This window comes from Ips typographus, linkage group LG1 (assembly GCF_016097725.1).
Source record: "Ips typographus isolate SLU linkage group LG1, UJ_Ityp_2.0, whole genome shotgun sequence".
NCBI lineage: Eukaryota > Metazoa > Arthropoda > Insecta > Coleoptera > Curculionidae > Ips > Ips typographus.
In genome coordinates this window covers 4,714,987-4,736,896 of record NC_138422.1, presented here as the reverse complement: position 1 = coordinate 4,736,896, position 21,910 = coordinate 4,714,987, and the positions used below count along the sequence as shown (strand labels likewise).

At 35.4% G+C, this 21,910-nt stretch overlaps 1 protein-coding gene and 1 long non-coding RNA gene across 4 annotated transcripts; one reads left to right on the top strand and one right to left on the bottom strand.

Annotated features, from left to right (window-relative positions):
* Positions 1-194: 194 nt before the first annotated feature.
* Positions 195-6,202, bottom strand: LOC145740089 (kinesin-like protein Klp10A). 2 transcript variants are annotated; one of them, XM_081995440.1, is made up of 4 exons: positions 6,063-6,202; positions 3,947-4,105; positions 1,679-1,980; positions 195-1,621 (listed from the first exon to the last, which is right to left on the bottom strand). In XM_081995440.1, the coding sequence occupies exons 1-4, from the start codon at positions 6,178-6,180 to the stop codon at positions 287-289; spliced, it is 1,914 nt and encodes a 637-aa protein (XP_081851566.1). In that variant the 5' UTR covers positions 6,181-6,202; the 3' UTR covers positions 195-286. The 2 variants fall into 2 exon arrangements, with proteins under 2 accessions (XP_081851566.1, XP_081851567.1); XM_081995441.1 differs by lacking the exon at positions 6,063-6,202 and adding an exon at positions 5,683-5,881.
* A 181-nt stretch (positions 6,203-6,383) lies between these two features.
* On the top strand, positions 6,384-16,312 carry LOC145740094 (uncharacterized). 2 transcript variants are annotated; one of them, XR_014181339.1, is made up of 4 exons: positions 6,384-6,516; positions 15,472-15,626; positions 15,713-15,859; positions 15,912-16,312. It is a non-coding gene; the product is annotated as an uncharacterized LOC145740094 (long non-coding RNA). The 2 variants fall into 2 exon arrangements; XR_014181338.1 differs by having other exon boundaries at positions 15,713-16,312.
* Positions 16,313-21,910: the final 5,598 nt, after the last annotated feature.

Here is a 21,910-nt window from a genome sequence, read left to right as displayed (position 1 = left end):
GTTATCAAATATTATCGTTTTGATTTACCTATAACTGCAAAACCTTACCAATTTAACACATTATTGAACCAAATTATTTTTAATCAGACCAATACGTCGCAATTTTGCTTCTATTTCATCAAGTTTGTACCTCCAAAACGGTTTCCAATATTAAATATCGTTTTAAACACGACACTGTAGGCTAACAAGAAAAATTGTAAAAGATCTGTATTTTATTAAAACAAATTATTCGCCATAAAAAGTATGAAATAAATAAATAAAACCTTGAAGTACAGAAACCTATAAGTTACATACGACCATCCAGCGCGCTACAAAACTCGTTAGCTTTCAATAGTGCTGTTTTCTGGATATCGATAATTTCAGTAAGTAAATTCTTCCAGGTGGTGGCGTAGTGTGTTTTATCGAACCCATTCTTTTGACTAGCTTTGTAGAGATCACAAGCCATATTATGGAAGTATACGCAGCTTTCAATCACGTGTCTATTGCTCTCCAAAACTTCCCATTCCATTGATGATATCAGCAGACGCCTTTCTTCGTCTTTAAGCATATCTTCGTCGATGTCTTCTGAATTATCATTGTCTTCTTCTGTGTAGCCAGTATCGTTATCATCATCTGGATTTTCTGATGCTATTAGTTCTTTGACTCTGTCCGCATATCTTAATGTATTGAGAGAGTGGTCTACTGAAAAATTTCCTGGGCTGATTAAAGCAATCATGCAAGTTCTAGATTTTTCGCCAATGAATGAGTCTCGCAATACTTGAGTAAGTTTACTTCCTCTAAAAGGCAGATGTGCGCCCTTTCTTCCCAAAGCTCTGATACATTCTTTAAGGGCGAGTAGACTTTTGTTTATGTCTGCCCCTTCAATGCGGGTTTGCCTATTTGATTTATTAGTGTCAGCCCCACGTTCATTTCCAGCTAAATCGATTAACGAGAACTTTCCTTCGATGTTTCTTGAACCAGCTTTACGTAGAATAATTTGGAACACTGCATGTGATCTAGAGGAGTTGGAGTTAGCGGATGTTTGCCCTGAAGTGCGTTCTAAGCTGCCTTTTTGTATCAAATCAATCACATCTTCCACTTTGGTAACCATTCTCTCAGTAAGTCCCACTACTTGCACTTGCTGCTTGCCATCTTCCAGCACTCTCAAACGCTGTTTTTTAGCCAGCAAATCAAATACAAGCTTGCCGTAGATTTCAAAGAAACTTGCTGACACTATAAAGTTTTTCTGTGCGTATTTCGGGTGGTTGAGCATTTTGAAGACGTCAATAGCCACCAAGCCGTAAATGCCATTCCTAAAGTTTTGTAGCTTTCCTCTAAACTCTCCTCCCATGGTGTGCGTTTTGCCCGAACCAGTTTGACCGTAAGCAAAGCAAGTGGCCATTCCTCCCTCAAAAATGGTTTTGATTAAAGGCTTTGCAGTAAATTTGTAAACAATGTCGTTAGTGCAGGAATCATCAAAGACGTAATCAAATCTAAAGTGCTGATTTTCTAAATATTTAGTGAGGTCTACTTTATGCTTAGGCTCGTGGACGATTAACTGGTTTCTTGTATTCACTGAGATTACGTCCACTTCTTGTCGTCGTCTTTCCTTGTCATTTAACGGCCGTTTTCGAACGCATACCTACAATTTTATAAAATAATGTGTCAGTAAACAATTAATTCGTTACGTATCTATTACCGTAATTTGATTTTCTATTACAGGATCGTTTTCTTTTAACGGTCGAAACTCTAGACCGTTTCGGTACTCTTGTATCATCTGGGCAAACTCCCAGTAGGGATTGTTCTGCTCCAGATGCATAACCATATCTTTTTGTGCCTTTTCGTCAGCCTGTCGCTGTCTTCGTTCGTCACGGTTCTTGGCGATCTGTTCCACTTTCTTGGCAGCTTCCGACTTATAGTCGTATATGGAATCTCGTCTGCTTCTGGAGCCTTTCTTATGCGTTGGCGATTTTGGTGGACTGGGAGGGGGTGACGTTGAATCTAAAATACGATAATAATTACTTTTGTATTAAGGGCATAAAACTCACTTTTTACTCCCGCAATAGGCGTAGAAATGTTTTACGTCAGAAGTGCAAACAATTTTTGGTACGACGGCAATAATTAAATCGTGAGTTATTTTGTTTCTCTAAGTATTACCAACCCAACTTACCTCAGTCCAAAAGTCGATAATACATAGAGAAAAAGTTAAGTTTGTCAAAAAAGTCAATGTTGTCTGCTATGCAGATGATGCGGTGCTCATTGCAAATTCTGAAGACACCCTACAGAGATTACTTCACTCCTTTAATCAATCAGCAAAACAATTAAATATGGACAATAACACAGACAAAACCAAATGTCTCGTATCATCAAAAGGGCCAGCAAGATGCAAATTGACTAGAAAATTGTAGAACAAGTAAATCAGTTGAAATACTTAGGAGCTGAGATAACAAGTTATGGAAATCTACAGAATGAAGTCAAAGAACAAACTATGAATGCGTCTCGAATATCAGGATGCCTAGAGACATTGTGTGGAAAAACAAATACCTCAACATAAACAGTAAAATAAGAGTATTATAAATCGACAATCAGACCTGTCATAACGTATGCAGCCGAAACAAGACCAGACACATCAAAAACATTACAAATGATGCGAACGGTTGAAATGAAAATAATAAGAAGTATACACGGAAAAACACTACACGACAGAATCAGAAGCGAAGACCTTAGACAACGGATGAGAAAATACTGGAATAAACACGTAAACAGAATGGAAGTCAACAGACTTGTAAAAGTCGCAAAAACAAACAATCCTATCGGAAAACGAACCCAAGGGAGACCTCCAAAACGCTGGAAAGAGTGCTGGACATCAACGTCAGAGGAATAATAGGACAAAACAGGCATTAGCCTACCTATATGGACACCCATATTAGAAAGAAAGAAGAAAAAGAAGTATACATTTTTGGCTAGTTCTGACCTTTTACACATACAGACATTTTTACGATATAACATTATGATATATAAAAAAATGAACGAACTAACAAGCAGGTGATGAAAGTTTGTGAAAAATGAATGAAATGAAAATCATGTCAAAAAAACCAAAATATGCATATGCAGTTTAAAAAAACTTACATTTTTTGTTCAATTTTTTGGTTGCTCTCCTGCCATTCATATGGAACTTAACGAAAATAAATTTTATAGAAGAACTGTATCTTATTGTATATCCATCTGGCATTCACGAGAGTTCTGGAGACAATAGTATTCCAGTAGTGAAAACTAGGACTGGATATACCAACCAGCACCGTCGTCGCCTATACAAGTTTTTCAGTTTTCATTCAGGGTCGGACCGAATTATCCAACCTTTACCCTTTATGAAGAATAGCAGGTTTTTTAAATCTACTGTTGTAACTTTTGCCTATTATAGGTTGTTCGCAAATTTGGAATCAGGCTTGGTACATGACAGTTTGGCTTTTTTTCTATATGCATATTACATCGACTTAATCCGGCTCTGTTTATTCCAAAAAAACTTAATAGCACTTTATTGTGCGGTCTTTACAAAAGGTCGCGGTCACTAAACTATATGGTATAAACCTGCAATGGGATTATTGCCAAAAATCAATGAACTCTTTTATGGTTTGGTTAAAGGAAAAATTAATAAATTTTGCGAAAGTGACATGGTGATAATAGCTGTTTGGAGAATTGCCTTTTATAGAGACAGCCAAGGCCGCAAACCATATGGTTTTATAGAAATATTATATATCGTAACTTATTGAACTGATTTTTCATTAAAATATCTAAAGAAAAATTGAATTGGTAGGCCAACAAGAAGTGACGTGTAGTCATAGGAAAATATAGGCCACTTGCTTTGATTTCCTAGCAAAAATGCTTGATAAATACACGTTTTATTTACTTGTAAAGCTTGAAATTAGCCGAATGCAAGAAAATGTATGATTTTAGCTAAACCACTTACTTTGTAATCTTGGTGAAAAGCTGTTTTGAAGCCGGATTGGTACGTGGCTGCCACCAGTTTTATGGTTAGTATCCTCGTTGGTCATCGTTGGAAGTGTGGGGGAAGAGGGCTTAGACGACCTTTTATTTTCTTCAATGAGGTATGGAAACATTTTTCCTCCTGTCAACAATTTAATGTCAGTTTAACGTCACCAAAAATTTTTTGATTGTTTGTCAAATATCTGTTTTTACCGCCTAAAAGGTGTTAATGATAACACCAGCTCACAAATAGTTATTAATTAATTGTAGGAATCAAAAGCGGCGGGACTTCAAGAAAGTATTAGTTATAAATAGGTAAAACTGCTTTTCAAAATCATTTGCTCCTAATCCATTCTAGTTTGAATGTTTCGTACGTAAGTTGGTGTATTTTGTGATGTATCACAAAATTTATTTGTTAGGGAAATATATTAAACTAGTAGTCATAGTTTACTTCTCCTAAATAAAGATCTAGCTAAAGTATTTTTAAAAAATAAAAGACTAAAATGTACAATATTCCATGAATTCTGCAGAATAAACAAACAAACAAAATTTATTCGTTCTTATAACAAAAGGTAAACACACGTCAAAATAGTAATTGAAATTGATAATATAACAATATTAAATCTATGATAAATGCACCATTTTATGACAATTATAAAAAATCAGAAAAGTCGCTAACAAGAAATTCATTGCAATTTAGTTTGATATGATTTAATAATTCAGCTTTGCTCTTTTAACACTAAAAATAAAGTTCAAGCTGTTTCATCAACACTCAACCTAGTTTCCATGAGAGTTTTGAGTCAATTTTAACTCTAAGAATTTTGATAGAATCGTTGAGTATTATTGGTGGCACGAGTAGACAGAATTAGCTTCTGATTCTTTGCATCATTCATACTCAACTGGTTGGCCACAAACCAGTCAGTGACGATAGTTTGAGACTCACTTTAAACCATTTAAATAAACCGCTAATCATTACCCGCTAATTTAAAGAATCTGAATAGAAATAAACATTTTCAGCTTCTCTAATTATGGTTGTATCATCTGCGTAAAGGATGGCCTGCTCCTGGTGTCAAGTCATTATAATAATTAAGATACCAAGGGGAATATAAATATATATACTTCGACGGTCGAAGTATTCGAGGGCATTATTTCCTATAATGCCTGTGGTGTTTCCTGAACACCTGCTTTGTGATGTGATGCAGTCTCAAACATAAGGACCAACTTGTTTGGTAGCAGTATCATCAATGATGGGGCGATTTCTTCTATCAAACTGACTCCGAGGGGGAACTAAGAAGCACTCCGAAGAAAAACTAGGATTAAAAATTTATTTTTAAATGTTTACTTTGCCGCCCTGTAGCTCTGTAATTATCAACTTTTGGATTAAGGCATGACTAAATCGCTTTATTTTGACCCCAGCTATCTGCGACAGAGCGTTGTAAAGACCTTTCAGGGACACCTTGTATAGCAAACTATAGTTACGTATTTTCAGACGTAGAATACACAGTTTAAGTTTGGGTAGTAAAACCTGAAACACCCTGTATAGTAAACTAGCAATATTTTTTGAAATAGAATACGCTGTTAAAATTACGCAAGAGCAATTCGGGACACCCTGTTTAAATACCAATTTTTTCTTAATCTTAAGCTATTAGAATTTTCCATTAGATCATCTCTTGATACCAATGTGAGCTTATAAAGAAGTCAGAGAATGTATTTAGTTACCATTTCCAAATAGGTTCTTCCTTTGTAGGAAAATGTAGCAGCAGCAACAAAAAACTAACATAATAACCAACATTTTGTTATTGTTGATATAACACACGCACTAATCGTTGTTTTCTATTCATAGTTCTGATCGAGTGAAAGATGATTTTCACGTGAAGATTTTGCTAATAAGTAAATCTGCGTAGGATGGCTTAAATGTTGTTATACCAAAACGATCATAGTCACGGTCAATCTGTTTTAAACGCAAATTTTGGTTCAGCCGGTATAAGATTGGTAAACATTATTGTAAAACTGTCGAAGAGACGACATACAGGGCATATACCTATTAAATTTATAAAATATTGATCTTGAATGTGAACGAAGTGAAATAAAGCACTAACCTTGAAATTGGTTTCTAAAAAAATTTTCATTACAACCACCTCCAACATGTCTATGATACATGCTATTGGTAAACATTCCTTTTCTGAAATATCCGTAGTTGATATTGGCAGTTTCCATTGTCCTGTTCGGCTATTTAACAATTTATAAAAACAAATTCACTCACAAAACACAAGTAGATTCTATCTTGCAGTTAAAATTACTGCCGCACATGGTTTATAGCGAATTACTAAACAATGGGTATGTAAAGAACCTATCTAAAAGTAGACGTATGAAAATAGCCACACGTGAGTCACATACAACACTCCAGTATCTCTTTTCACCTTTTACTTAATATTGAAAAATCAGTTTATGTTTAATTGATTTAATGAATTAATGATGTAAATTAAGTGATTTGCGTTTTATTATCATTACCACAACTCAAATTAGCTGTGTTAAGTATCGAGACTTAGGAAGGTACGTACGTATAATATTAAATACAACTGCATAGGGTGGATTAGCCAGTTATTTACCAGTTTTACTTTTAAATTTTTTAATAATTGTAATTGAATATTACCATCAGCTTCTAAGACCGTGCTTTAAATATTTAAAAAATGTCTAAGCAGGTTGTCTTTATGAAAAAACAAATAAATTAAAAGAAGTTTGAAAGGTCTAGTAATTGACCAGAAACAAGCTTATACTTAAGGCAAGTGCGTTAATTTAGAAAAGAGGAAAAAATAACATAACAAATAATGAATACTTTTAATTATACAATACATACATACTTTGTAGAACAGGCAACTGATCAAAGAATAGTTCAGTGACGGTTGCGTCACATCCCTTATCTGTCTTTGGTTTCATGAATATTATGAACCGTTTTAAATAAAGTAGTTCTGTGTCCAAAACGCCTATATTGGGAGAAGTGAAAAGGGAAAGATTGGAATATCTAAATTATATGACCATTTCGAGAGAAAAGAAGCAGTTAAAGATTTATTTCTTCCAAACCCAGTGTCCAGTGTAATTTTTTTAATAACCTGCTTTTTGCTGATTATTTCAACTACCACATTTTAGTAAGGGCAGCACATCCTTTAAGTAATTCTTCATTCCAGTTTGCAGGAATTTAGTTTCAACCGCACAAACAGAAGATTTGAATTCAGGGAAAGTTCGCTTACTATCATTTACGTCATGAATGCTTCAGGTACGAAATTGTTGGCCTTAGTAAGTAAAGACTGTAAATGCAGACAATTGCTCCATTTTTGTTTACTATAAAAAGCATCTAGTAATTGCTTTTTAGGACAGTAACTTCCATAATAAGAGCTCATCCCAATAGATGCATAGTACCGTATTGTTTTCTATTTGCTGGAGAACAGAAACATACCAAGAAGAAATAACTAATTGAAGTATACCGTTCTCGGAGTTAGTTTACCGGTGCATCATCAATGCTGATGCCAATATAACCATACAAATCAAAATTTTGTCAAAAACCTTTTGCATTCATGGCACGCTGTGGAAGTTGTGATCAGTCTGCAATTCGCATGAAGGCCTTAAAAGCACTTTTAACACAAATACCATACAATATTTATTTTTAAATAAAATAAATATCTACAAAAGTTAATTTTTAAATATATGTTTCAAAACTCACATAGGAATATTTACATCTTATATTACATTAGTAATATAAGATAAATAAAACCAGGGTTATTAAATGTCATACTCAAAAAATCCGCAGATCCATTTAGTGAAGAAATTAAATCGTATTATTACGTATTAATACACGGGAATATAAAGAAATGTAATAAAATTGCAAATAATATAAAAGATAATAATCTATTTAAAACAATAACTTACCACGATTATCGTGATTTAACAGAAACTTCTTGAGAAACATCTTACAATCAGTTTTAATAAAACTTGAAGCACTTGATAGAAATTCCTCAGCTCGAAAATCTTAACAATGTTTGCTAAACTTTATAATATGCAGCTATAACTTAACACTATTATAGTCAAGTTGGTGACACACGTTTTCCACTGCTATGGGTATTGATCAAACAAAAGGGAGGGCCAAAAATTTTAACTTATTTAATAGGTTTTACGCCGTACGATCTATATGAATGATGGTTTTCTACGTAAATTTAGCAGGAAGTGTAATCAATAGTACTATTGCAGGTGCATGATATGTCAAATTTGCTCTAAAAAGTTGTTTCATGTATGCAACATGCAAAATAGACAGATTAAACAGATACAATTACATAACAAAACAAAGTTTTATAGATAAAAGAATATTATGCTTTGAAAATTCATAAAATTGTGGCGAAGCTGAGGTCTTTTAATTTTATCTTGTTCACTTGGTTTTTGAACTAGGTACAGCAATTTTATACACTGTGTATGTAAAAGTCCGGCAACGCTAAATTATTTCGACAAATATCCAACTTATAGGAAAACATCCTAGATAAAAATTGACGCATTTCAAACGTTTGACCGTTATGTGACATGCCTGAGATGGCAGCTGCCTGACCCCTATATGGGGCTTAAGCCGTATTCTAATCCAGTTATCCAACAAAACCACTCTCAAGAAAACTTCTCTCTTCTGAGTCTTATGCCCCCTATAGTACACCACTAACCCTTATCACCTTCCTCACTTCTCTTCTAGATCCAAGCACGCATACATCTCTCACATGCTCCGGCGTCTCATCCTCCAGTCCACATGCGCATCTCCCACTCTCTTTGATCCCAAATCGATGTAAGTACGAGGACAGGTTGCCATGCCCATTCCAGACGCCCGTGTCACCCGCCCCTTGGTCCGCCTTCCTTAGCTCTTGTGTCTCCCTGCTGACCCATTGCAGATTCAGTCTATATCCCTTCCCCGTTGCTAACCATCTCCACCACTGCCAGTAAACTACCCCTCCATTCTCGTCCGTAGTTTCTCATTTTCTCTCTTTTACTCGTTTCCCGAAATTTTGGGCTGCGGCGGCCACCAAATAATACTGATGACTGATGATGACCCAAAGGGTCCTGGGGGGAGCATCCTGCCTCTCGCCTCCCAAGCTCTACAGGTCTCCCACACTCGGTCCCCTCTGCTCTACTTCCTTGACAGACACTCCCCGGATCAGCACTACTGGTCTACCAGCCACCATTATGATAATCAGGAATATACAGGGTGAGCTACAAGATGGCAATGAATTGAGGTTATGTTTTGTCTTATAGAATGATGTTTTAATGACATTTTCTGTCAGCTTAAGTCAGCTGCCAAACGGTTCAAGTTAACCATACAACATGTTACATAAAATGTGATCCGAATAAGAGAGCGAATGTTGGCTACACTGTGAAGTTTGATTTCCAGACATTGATAATCCAACTCCCGAAACTAGGATCAAACGTTCAACAGAGGATCGTAAACAACAAAACATTAAAAAATACTGTCACGTTAAGGGGTAGCTAAGAGGGAGGATGAATACACAAAGTTCCACAGGTAATCCAATTTATTTAGATTAAGTGTATGCACAGCTAAAATGTTCCTCACTCCAAGATGGCAAGGATTATGACGGAGGGGATTGTAGGCTGTGTGTCCCAGGGCATTTACCACGTCGAATAAAGCTAGATAGGTCGGTGCAGCTGCTTTTGCTGCACGCCCGTGCTATTTCCTTTTTTCAAGCTGATTCCTGGGTTGTTGAACTTGGGCACCAACTGCTCCTCGTTCCGTTACACAGAAGGCATACCCAGACTAATCCAGAGATCAGTGACCTCCCCTTGGGGAGGACCTCAGAGTTTGGTGATTTAGTCGAGCTACTCTCATATTTTATACTCGTCAGCCACCTCATTATGCTAACTTTGCTGACTATGCTGGTTACTGGGTGTGCACCGTAACTACTAACACGGGTGTTAGAAGTAGAACTTTATAACATTACTGGATGGGTTTGCTATTGTTAAAACGAATTGGCATTTACTTAAAACCGTAAGAACAATGCATTACGCATTATCTCCATCTAATATACTCTTGATGGTTTACACACGTCAGCGAATTCCAAATAGGAATTTTCTCACAGAAGTAAAGTGGTTTACTGTCGTAAACTGTGGTATACTTAATTTCAGATAAGAACTATCATTTGCTCGTTGAAGAGTATACTATTCTGCCATTCCCTTTTAATAATAATTAGTGTTTCATCTTTATTTGCTGCAAGGATAGTAAATTTAAGTTAATATATGGGGTTTTATGACAAATATTACCACAAATACAATTCACTGTATCTACACAATATACAAAGTTGATCCACCAAAGTGTCAAGTGCCATGCAATGTACTAATGTAAGTTCTTTCAAAATTCCTCAACTCAACAGTTGCGGGTTTGCACACTAGTTTCTGAATTTAAACTTTGGCCAAAGAACAACAGGTTTCTTTGTTGACTAAAATACCTGATAACGTCAAATTCGAAAGTAAATTAGAGATGAGAAATGTATACCGTAGATAAAGATATGAGTTTTCGAACGGAGATATAATTCTGAGTTTTTATTTGTGTGAATAAATAATATTAAAAATTCTTTGATTAGATGTGACAACGTGAATTTTAACATACAACCAAAAAATGTCTGACTTCAGGATTTCTTGTCATTTTATTATGCAGCAGGTCCAAAAATATCGTGAATAGACTATAAGCTCTTCATTTGAAACTTAAAGTACAATACACTATAAAAAAGTATTTTTAAGACATTTGAGAAGGAATTGTCATGCAGTTCACTTCCGTGTAGGTAGCAAATTTCATGCACAATTGGTATTCTAAAGACGTTCAGGCAAAAAAACTAAGACCAGATTAGGTCAAATATCTAATTTCCTCTTAATCTGGTCGGATTTTTTTACATAAAGCTTTTGGAACCAAAAGATGTTATCTACGTACTTTACAAAACAGAATTTTGTGGGAGGAATACCGGATAGTTAAATGTGATTTTTTTCGTTGAGTATTCACAGCGAATACAGCATTAATTCAGCCGAGGGATTCTTCATTTAACGACAACCCTCTAAAATTGGCTGTCGCAACCTTTATTCACACTGCATTTATTTCAATCTAACATTATTTATTTGCTTTTGCCATTCACGTATGAAGGATTAATCACAGAGGCGGACTGAATGATTTTCCGCAAAGTAATTTTAACATCCATAGAAGTTTGTTTATGATAAATTTAGTTAATATAGAGTTAAGGGTAGTTTACGAAAATTTAATGCGCCAGTTTCTTTGTACTTCTACGAACGAAAGCTGCGAAAGCTGGCATTAAATTAACGAATATTCTTTTAGTTCGCATCTGACACTATTATGATCTAAAAGGGGTACAATTCTTAAGCCCTACTAGGGGGTTGTTAAATCCATCAGGGGTCGGGCCCTGGCTTGTTCGGTTTACCTTAGTGGTGACAACCTTCACAGACGGCTGCAATTTTAATCACAAATTTTATATTCGAAAAGTTTTTAACCAGAATATATGAGCTAAATTTCGTTAAAAGCATTGCAAACGTAACATATTTTGGCACGTTTGCTCCATTTTTGGTTGGAAACGGAACATACCGATCCCTAAACGGTAACAAAAGGGACGGGACAAGTTGTCAGGTTTTAAAATTTTATTGTTTGAGACCAACTGTCGGTCATTAAAAAGCCAAAATGGGCCGCATTTCCAACGAATTGGAGCTGAAATGCCTTTTTGTCACCGGCCCGACCAAACACGACAAAAATAACATTAAACAATAATTAATGGAGATTTTCTTTGTTCAATTGATTTACGACGGGATTTGTGGTATTAATATAAAAGTCATGAAGCCAAATATCACTGTAATTTAAGTTAAAATAATACACCAATACTATCTGTTCAACTTACATGTTAACTAAATGTTTACCACTATTCTTTACAAATTGCCGAAATTTGTATGCTTTTTATATGAAGAAGTATCAGGTACTTAAGTTCAATGAACACTGACATATTTGTAGAAACAATGTACAAGGTCTCTATTTACTCAAAACCCTCTGATAATTTTGATCTGACAGCATAGTTCAAATTAGCAAAGTTGCAGTATTTTTCCTGAATCACCAGAAGAAAAGAAGAAGAGAGAAGAAATTTCACACGTTCTGATGTTCTTACCCATTTTATTTTACAGTAATTCTGGCATTTTTGATAGTTTAAGCGTCAGAATAACACATTTGATAGCCAGATTCCGTGCGCACTCACCTCCAACAGACTGTCGCCGAGTCAGCAGTTGAAAATTGACTAAAATTACTGTAAATGGTCCAGTAAGTCAATTTTCATGAAATGTTACCATTTTCCAATATTATGAGTTTAAAAATATTGATTAATAATCCGGGACCTCAATTTTTATGATGTGAGATAATTTTTAACTTTGAAAATACACTAGAACGACTGAAAACTGTTTGGTTAAGCCAATTTTCCTGAATCTTGACTGGTTTTCAACATTTTAGCCATACAAATTGACTAAAATGACTGAACATGGCTTTCTAAATGAATTTTGATGATGTTTGTTTTAAACGGGTTGATGTTAGGACAAAAAGGATTGCATTGCCGCAAGGTTCTACGACGGATAGTTTTCCAAATACCCCCGGTACAGTAAGAAGAGACGATAGAAAAAAGTGACATTTGTCAGTTTTACGAAATGGATGTGACGTCCCTAGCAAATTGGTCACAAAATCATTTCATCAGAAAGTTCAATTGATATTTAGAAACGGACTGTCGACACATGATGCCACATGTCATTTCTTATGCACAATTTTTCCATACATTCATCTTATGAGCCCGTGCGCTGTCCGATTTTGTAAATTCAAAAAAATAGATATTTAGTTGCCATTTTCTTTAAAACTGTACCCGCTAAAAGATTCATTTATATTAAAATGGTTTTATGTAACTGAAATCCCAAAAAAGTGGAAAATTCCGGATGTTCTATTTAAAATATGTAAATCAAAATTTGTTATTCCTAAATGGAATTTTACGTTAATTAACTTAATCATCATCATCATCGACTTTAATTATTAATCTTTATTAACTTCAATCAACATTAAACTAATTCTCATCTGTTATTGTATATTTAACTCGTTAAACTCATGTAGAATAACCTAATTAACCTAATGATAACCTAATGCACCATCGAGAGTGGACTGGGCAGAACGGGCTGATCTGTGACCTCTCCTCAGGTCGCTTTGTGTCAAAGGCGGTCCTGGGCTGTCATCATGAAGTCCTTAACACTCTTGGAAAATCTAACAGCGTTGCCCTGATGTGGATTCCGGATCACTCCGACTTTACAGGGAATGCCAAAGCCGACGAACTGGCTAAGCTGGGTTCTGAGGCGGCCTACAGGGGCAGAATATGCCGACTCACGGTACATAACTATCAACTATCAACTATGGTTATATCTGGTTATATTTACTGCTTTTAAAAAGATGAACATTACTTTCAACAATTTCTCTAAATCACTTTATACACTCATTTCAACACTTTTTCAGTGTTTTATTGCTAAATGCGTTTCAATGTGTTTTGCTTGTGATATGGCCTGCGTTCTGTGCTTCTGCCAATAAAATACTCAACAACTGGTAAAGGAAAACGATAAAATAAAAATAAATACGATAACTAAAATATGCAATATTTGTAGTTTTAGTTTAGTAGATTTAGTCTTTTCTTAGTGGTTCACCCGGTACATAAATCTTTTATCGCATTGCGCTCAATTTGTCATTGTCGCTAAATTACTCGAGCACGTGACGAGGACATTTCATTCGTCACAAAACGTTTTCCAAAAAATAAAACGAATATCCTTTAAAACGTTTACGTTTATGAGTGTGCTAATTACGAATCAATCTTCTTGGAATAAAGGCTGGTGTCACATTTTCTACCACTTTTATAGATGTGTGATTTTTGTTGATACAAAAAGGCGTTGAAGCGGTGAACACCATTAAAAAGCTATGAAATTTATTGCCTTTTTACACATTAAATTTAAGGAAAATCGGAATTTGTTTGCTTCTGGGAGAAAATGAAACAGTGACGGGGGGTGTTTGAATACGAGGCCAAAGCCCATCCGCACATAAAACGAGATTTTTGCATTGAGAGCGTTGAAAATTGAAACCATACCCTGGCCAAAAACCGTCAACAATTTACACAAATCCTGGTAATGTAACTGACCGTAAAGCCATTAATTATCTACCCTCTTTGTGTCGTAATTTACAATGATCTCCTTTACTTGTTCCGTCTTTTGTGCGTCTAATTTTGTCGTTAATGGTTTTATTGAGGTCATTACTTTTTGTGCTGCGCTGCAGTGTTCACCATACATCAAATGTCGCATTTAAAAGCCTTTTACGCGTATTTGAAAGTCGTAAATAAACTTATTTTAGGGCTGAATTGGAACAACCAATAGAAAAGTGTCAAAAATCAATGGGAAACTTTCTCGATCACATGAACCCATAACACGTGTCATTAGGCCTGGCAAGGCTGTTACTGCGCCCCGATCGTGTATTATTAGCAGATAAGGGCACTTTCAGACCTTCTTAATAGACACCTTAGGCTAACTGGAAGCGTACAGAAGGACCCTTGGTTAGTAAATTTAGTCCGCAGCCACCCTTCATAACGGCATTGCAATCTTCGTCTTATATTACCCCTGGAAGAGAACTTATTCGCTAAATTAATAGACCGTGCCGGTTTGTAAATGATGAGGACGCTCTTCAGGATGGAGAGATTGATGACGAACACGGGATCGTTGAATGTTTGCTGTTTCGATGGGGGACCCGAAGGCATATTGTGCACATTGTAGTTCTGGGAATATGAACAATTAATTTAGTCACGTCTTTGCAGTTTCAAGTTTTCTCAAATTGATTACTTGCGAGATGTTTAATCTTTCTAGCTATCTACTGTCTTACATAGTATGACGATCGCTTAGTAAATTGATTCTAAAATCTATTTTGTCTTTTATGTAATTGAAAACGTAGGTAAAGTTAACTTTTTTTTCTTTGGCGGTTAAGCCATTGGAACTTCGATTCTTGACAGCAATAAGGTAGAACGTTCTCAATAGAAGAATTCCTCTATGTGTTTTTAGTTTCTAGTACCATGCTACTAGCAGTACTAGCAAGTTTTACATGTATTCTTGAGCAGAAAGGAGGGAACTTTTTCCACGAAAATTAGTGTCAGTGTTGCCACAGTTAACTCATTATAATTGTACAAAATGTCACACGGTGGGAAACCTTATACTATTTGTAGGGTATGTTAAGGAATATTTTTGATGGTGGTTGCTTTGTTTTATGGCGGGTTATTTTGATTATTCCACTCCATGGCACCGTTGGTAGGTCACACCATGTTGATAGATCGCTGATGGGGGTATTGGTGGTTGCTTCTAAAATCGCAGCTGTGCTTAAGTTCCAATACATAAGGTAAAATAGAATGTATTAACCCACCGACCCATTTTTAGGTGTTTACGTTGACCTGTCTCTGGAAGTAACCAATTAAGTGCCTCGGGGATGGTTGAAAGCAATTAAAACCCTCGTAATCCTCCACAAGATGGATTCCCATGAGTTTCACCCAAAAACTAAGCTTTGAAACGTTGGAAAACTTTTAAAAACCCAAGTAAGTCTTATGTAGGGGCTCAGAAAACGATCACTAAGAAAGTCGTGTTTATATGTGTGTTATTTATTATTGTAACCTTTTTTCAGGTCTTGTGTCTTGCACCAACTTGCTGACCCAAAACCATGTTAGTTTTGTAGAAAATGATGCATTGTCCTTCCAGATGTATTATTATACAGGGGCATTCCAAAGTTGGGGCTTTCCTTTCACCTGCGAATAGGGCTTCAAAAAATAAGGTTTTTTCTCATATGACGTTTTTTCGAAATACATTTTACCTCTTTCCACAAGGTGAAAGCTACCAAAATGGAATTTTGGAATATCAATTAAGGTTCAAAAATCTATCTCTTGATGGTCAGATTTCAACTTAATATAAATTAGATACAGTCGCTATACAGATTTAAATCAGTGGTAAAATATATTTTCTAATACATACTATATGTATTATAATACCACTTTTAGCTTCTGGTTTGTTTAATGTAACAAGAAAATCTTACGTGCTACAAGTTTTTTTTTGGTACTTTCCAATTCATATGGGTCCATTTTAGGATTTTTTTTCTATTCAGCTTTGTGTTACAACATTTTTTATTTTTTTTGTCGGCTAGTGTAATTGGTGGTACAATACATATGACATAGTGAATTGCCACAATATTTCTTAGTAATTCATTTCTATGACATGGAGTTGCGAAATATTTATTAGACAAGTAACTAATAAAATTTACAACTTTCTGGTTACCGCCTTGATGTTTTTTAAACCGAAATAACCCCTATAAAACAGCTACCTAACATTCTCGTGACCTAAAAAAACAACTAAAAAATCAAACAACCGTTTTTACAGTTACCGAAAATTGCTTAAAGTTAGGTGTTTTTTACGAATCCACAGAAAAACTCTTTTGTTAGCAGTGAGACCTAAAAGTTAACAGCCCCGGCTTAAAAAAGGCACACCGGTTATAAAAAGTCCAACAAATTGACCTACAATTGTAAAACGGTAACTTTGCGTCAAGAGTTACGGCTTTTTACCTAAGTTTATCCTAAACGTCATAAAAAGATGGGTTAAAAGCTGTCTTGTTGGTTTGCAAAGGCTGTAAACGCTTCACCGTTGTGCATTATTGAGGTTTACTCTATTATGCTTAAGAACTTGTGAAAAGTTTTTAACGAGACATTTATAAAGCTAATAAATCAAAAGAGTCGTACCTATATCTGATATTGTTTATAGGGCGTTTATTATGGTAAAAGTGTAAACGATGATTCTACCACTATGTCTACAGAGTATTATGCAAATTCTTCTAAAACTGTACATCCATGTAATTTATTTGTACATACGACTTCAAATTTAAATTTCTCGAGTCTTTAATCATGGGTAATTATAGTCCAATGTCAAAGACTTGAAGCAAATAAATTACCAACCTAAATACCAAGTGATTTAAGTCACTTGCTGTATAAATAACTATTATCGCATTAGTGTGGTAAAGCACCGTAAGAGTACAACAAAACAATTATTATCGCACTAGTGGTTGTAAAATCTCTCATTACGTAACTCCAAGTTAGAGTAAAAAATTACCAAATTATGAGTTTTGTAGATAAAGTATTGTACATTACCCGTGTGGTATGGCAAATTAAAAAAACTCAGCCAAATTCCCACTCGAGACTAAAAATGCTCATATCACACTAGTAATGTAAATAACTATTTTCCAGGACTCCCTGTAATTATTCACAACAAAAGAAAATGACACAAATGAAAATATCATCTGCCGCTAGCTAGTGTAAATAATATTGTCGAAGAGTAGACCGCTGATAATTTTTTGTACACCAAAATGCTTTTTTGCGTACAAAATACCTTGAAATGCCTTTAAAATACCTCACAATGCTTCATTATTTCTCAAAATGCTTCATAGTAATAATGCCTTAAAACTGTCTAAAATGCCTCATATTACCTTGAAATACCTCCAAATGCCTTTAAATTATTTAAACTGCCTCAGAATGCCTTCAAATGTTTACCTACGCATTTGTGGCATTCTTAAATTTAGTTATAAGGCCCCTGGTATTGGGGCAATAATAAACCTTGATGAAATACACCCTTGAAATTTGTTTTTGCTCACGTGGCAGTTTTTAGGTCAGATTAATTCAGTAGCATGTCTGCTTTTACAATTTGTACACGTTGACCCTTGTCAAAATGCCATAAGGATTAATGATTCAAAAAAAATGACTTCCTCAAGTTACCTGATTGCTTTTCCAAATTTTGAAGACCCAAAAGCTTAAAATTCATTTTTTTAAAAGTCACGTGACAGTTTTTAGGTTAGGTTAGGTGACAACGTAAAGGTTTTATCAAATTTTTGACACTTGATTTGACCTTGTGCCGAAAGCTTAAAATTGATTTTCTAAGGTCAGGGGACTGTTTTTTGAAATTCTAACAAACAAAAAGTTGTAAATTTTATTTTTTGTTCGGTTGTCTGAAATTACGGGTTATATTTTGACGTTTAAACGAATCATCAAACTGTCATAGTAACCAAGTTAGCACGTGTCAAATAAAGACACCTATAAAGCCAGTTGATATCTGTCAAAATTAATCACGTGACCGTTAAAATGTGGTTTAAACTTTAAAAACTTGGTAAATTAAATTTAGGCTATTTTAGACAGTTGTAAAAGCTGAAATTGGAAGAGACACATCACGTGACTTTGATTATGCAATTTTAGAGCTTGCAACACTGTAAAGTCCAGTTGACACCTGTCAAAAACAGTCACGTGGCCTTAAAAAGTTAGTTGAAATGTTGAAAAATTGGTAAATTATTATAATAATTTGTAATGAATACTGTTTCAACTTAATATCATGTAACAAAGATTTTACCATAATAATTACATGTGCGGTCAATTTTGTTATATTGATGCACTATATTGTCTACTGCTTGGTCTACTACAATGCATTCCTTAAAATATCGCAAAATGGTACCTCGGCGATCTACCCCTCGAATATTGTAATAGAAAGGTAAATCATGTTTAGGAATAGCCACAGGAATAACACTCTGGACTTCTACGTCGCCACAGTAAGGTAAATATTTCAAGTTTGACAAATGAATAAGCAAACGTTCACAAACGTTACATTCAAAACATGTTTCTATTACACTGTTACGTCACTCCATTTTACTTTGATTTTTGTTATATATCATGTGAGGTTCAGAAGACAGTAGAAATAACCGCGAGTAGGGGACTCACGGATAGATAAAGGGTGTTATTAAACAGTCGAAGAAAAAGGAAGTAACTTAAAAAAGTACCCTGAATGATTTAACTGCTTGTCCTCGTTACATACCGCAAACTTGTCCACCCAGCAAGTTCAAAGAAAATACCCAACAATCGCAATAATTAGGCTCGCTTCTCTAAAGTGGCCTCGTTTAGTACATAAATACAATTCGGAACATGCTCCAAAGGTTAATTTACCATAAAATCCCAATGCAAGTTCGAAATGTGTCTCTATTTATAAACTGCTTAGAGACGATTTCAGCTTAATGACAGCAAGGATAAAGACGTTAAAAGGGACATATATCATGTCACTGCACTGGTGGGTGGTACAAAAAGGTTACAAAGACGTTTTAACTATTATTTACACGCAAAAGCGTAACAGTTCGGTCAGAGGAAGCTTTCACGTTTACCAGTTGTTAACCATATATTGATGTATTATTATTTTTATTCTCGTTCCTTCAAGTTAAGGATTAGTGGCAACATCGCTTATTGCCGTTTTGTTTTATCCAATTAAAACAAAAGCAACCGCAGAATTTTAAGAGCGTTAACGACGTTGCCGCTCGTTCAAATTATGCAGCCTAATTTAATCACGCTTGAAAAGTTTATTAATTTAATCTCGACGAAAATTCGGGAGGCATTTAAACAAGCGAGGGTCTTGTTTTGATTCCGTGCCAAGTCAAGAATGCCTATTTTATTGCTATATTTTTAAAAATAAAACCTGGAAGAGCCCCTTCATTAGATAATTTGTCTAAGCTTAAGATTAACAGGTTATTCCAGAATCCATACGTGGGAAACTATTCCAGTTTTAAATCGTCGATTTGTTCCTCGAGGGGGAACGCAATTTCTACGATTTCCCATTAAGGCGCCACCCATTCCAATTATCAACAAAATTTTCATCATGCTGCACTGCATGTCGTCCGAAACATTTGTAGCACCGGACTAATCCGGATTCCGGACTCCGGTCACGGTCGTAATTTGGCGATGGAGCGGCAAGGGAAATTGCCGACGCGCCGTTTCCGCGACTTAATGAGAGGCATCGCCTTAGGGCCACGGACAGATCACACCTGACCCCCGAGACGTGGGGGATCTGTCCCTTAGGCCATTTTAATCGGTTAAATCGTTCAAACTCACATAAAATATAAATAATTTGTAATAGTTTGGAAATCCACTTTAATCAATTATTGATTTCAGTAGTTGAATTAATCTTCCATTATTCTTCTTCTTCGTTTCTGTTAGTGTTGTTGTTGTTAGTAGGTGGTTATCTTTTCATCTTTTCATTGCTTTTCCTGTAGGTCTTCTGCTGTAAGGTTTATTATTTTTGCAGGTGTTAGCTAATCTGTCAGGAGCCATTCAACAAGACTATCCCAGTGTCTTTTCCTTGCCTTTACTTATTTGTTGATGCATTGCTCCTGTATGCTCTTATTTGCTTGTCTGTCCCTGTTATACTCTACTTACTCATTATCTGTTTGTTCTTTTTGTATACATAATTCAAAAGCAACATTTTTAAACAATCAGTTTGACAGGGCTGGGTAATCCTGAAAGAACTTGGAAGGCTGTTAAAATGAAAGAAGAAGAATCAGTTTTATGGAGCAACAACAATCTACCTCAAAAGACATTAAAACATCAAAGATTTTAGTCGAATTTCCTTGATTTTCTACCTTTACTACACAATTTCTGCCAGGTCAGCCAAGCGATGAGGACCATATCTATAGAAAAAACGAAAAGCATAACCTCTTGCTAAAGATCCCGTAAGATGTAAGCTGGTAGTTCAGGACAAAATCATCGAGCAAGTCTAACAATTAAAATATCTGGGTATGGATCTGTCGAGTTATCACGACCCAGTGAAGGACCTAAGAAGCCAGATCAATAAAGCGTCTGCCATGTCAGGCTGCTTAAGGCAGATAATATGGGCAAACGAATACATGCGAAAGGATAGCAAGGTCGGGATCTACGAGTATAAGACTTGTATCAGGCCATGACATACGGAATAGAAACCAGAGAAAAACCCAACAAAACGAAAAGAATGCTTCGAGTAGCCGAAATAAAAACGCTCACTATAATGGGAAAAACAAGAATAGCCCGAATTAGGAACACTGACATTATGAAACAATGTGGGGTGGAAGACATCATAAGATGGGGGAGACAAAGAAAAAGATATTGGTACGCTCACGTGAGAAGAATGGAAGAGGAAAGAGCACCTAACAGATAGAAGGACAGCTGGCAGTACACCTCCAAGGAACTGATCCAGAGGAACCTGCAAAACTAACAGATCACGAGATCTTAAACATGAATAAGAAGAAGAAGAAGACCTTGATTTTCATTCAAGTAATATTTTTTCTGATGCCGTCATGTAAAGGCAAGTTTGTCACATCCACCAAATGTCAAGGACAACTGTAGACTTACGATTAAGGCCTGTACGATTTGTTTAATTAAAAAACGTTTTAGATAAAAGTTGTAGAACACATCTTCGGCTATCAAACTGTACATTGTTCAATATGCAAAACGGCTCTAAAATTTTGAATATTTAAATTTTAAAACTGAACGACCGTTAGAGACAACACACCAATCAGAGATATCAATCTATTAAAATTATAATAAAATGAGATAGGTACGTCATTCTTTAGTCAAAACTAGTTTGTCTACTAATAATTTTGAATTTATACCCAAAAAATGCATATAAAATAAAGCGAAAACTTCAGAAAGCTGGTAAATAACCTATTACTACTACCCTTACTTTGCAGCCAAGTTCTTCAAGAAAACACTGATTTTAAAAGCCTCTTCGTAAGATTTAAAACGATTTAAAGTGATTGAAAACCTTAATCAGGGTGATTATTTGGATTTGCACATTATTATTTTATTACGGTAGTGGATTCTGACGGAAAATTAAAGACTGCCTGGTTTCTTAGCAGGGATTTTCAGTACAAATAAGGCTCGCCAGCAAAAGTTGCCTAAACTATAATTACAGTGCTGAAATATGAAAGTTATCTTCTTCTTAAGGAAGAAATTCCATTAAACCACGGCTTATAAGCCCGGATAACTTTCATATTTCAGTTTTG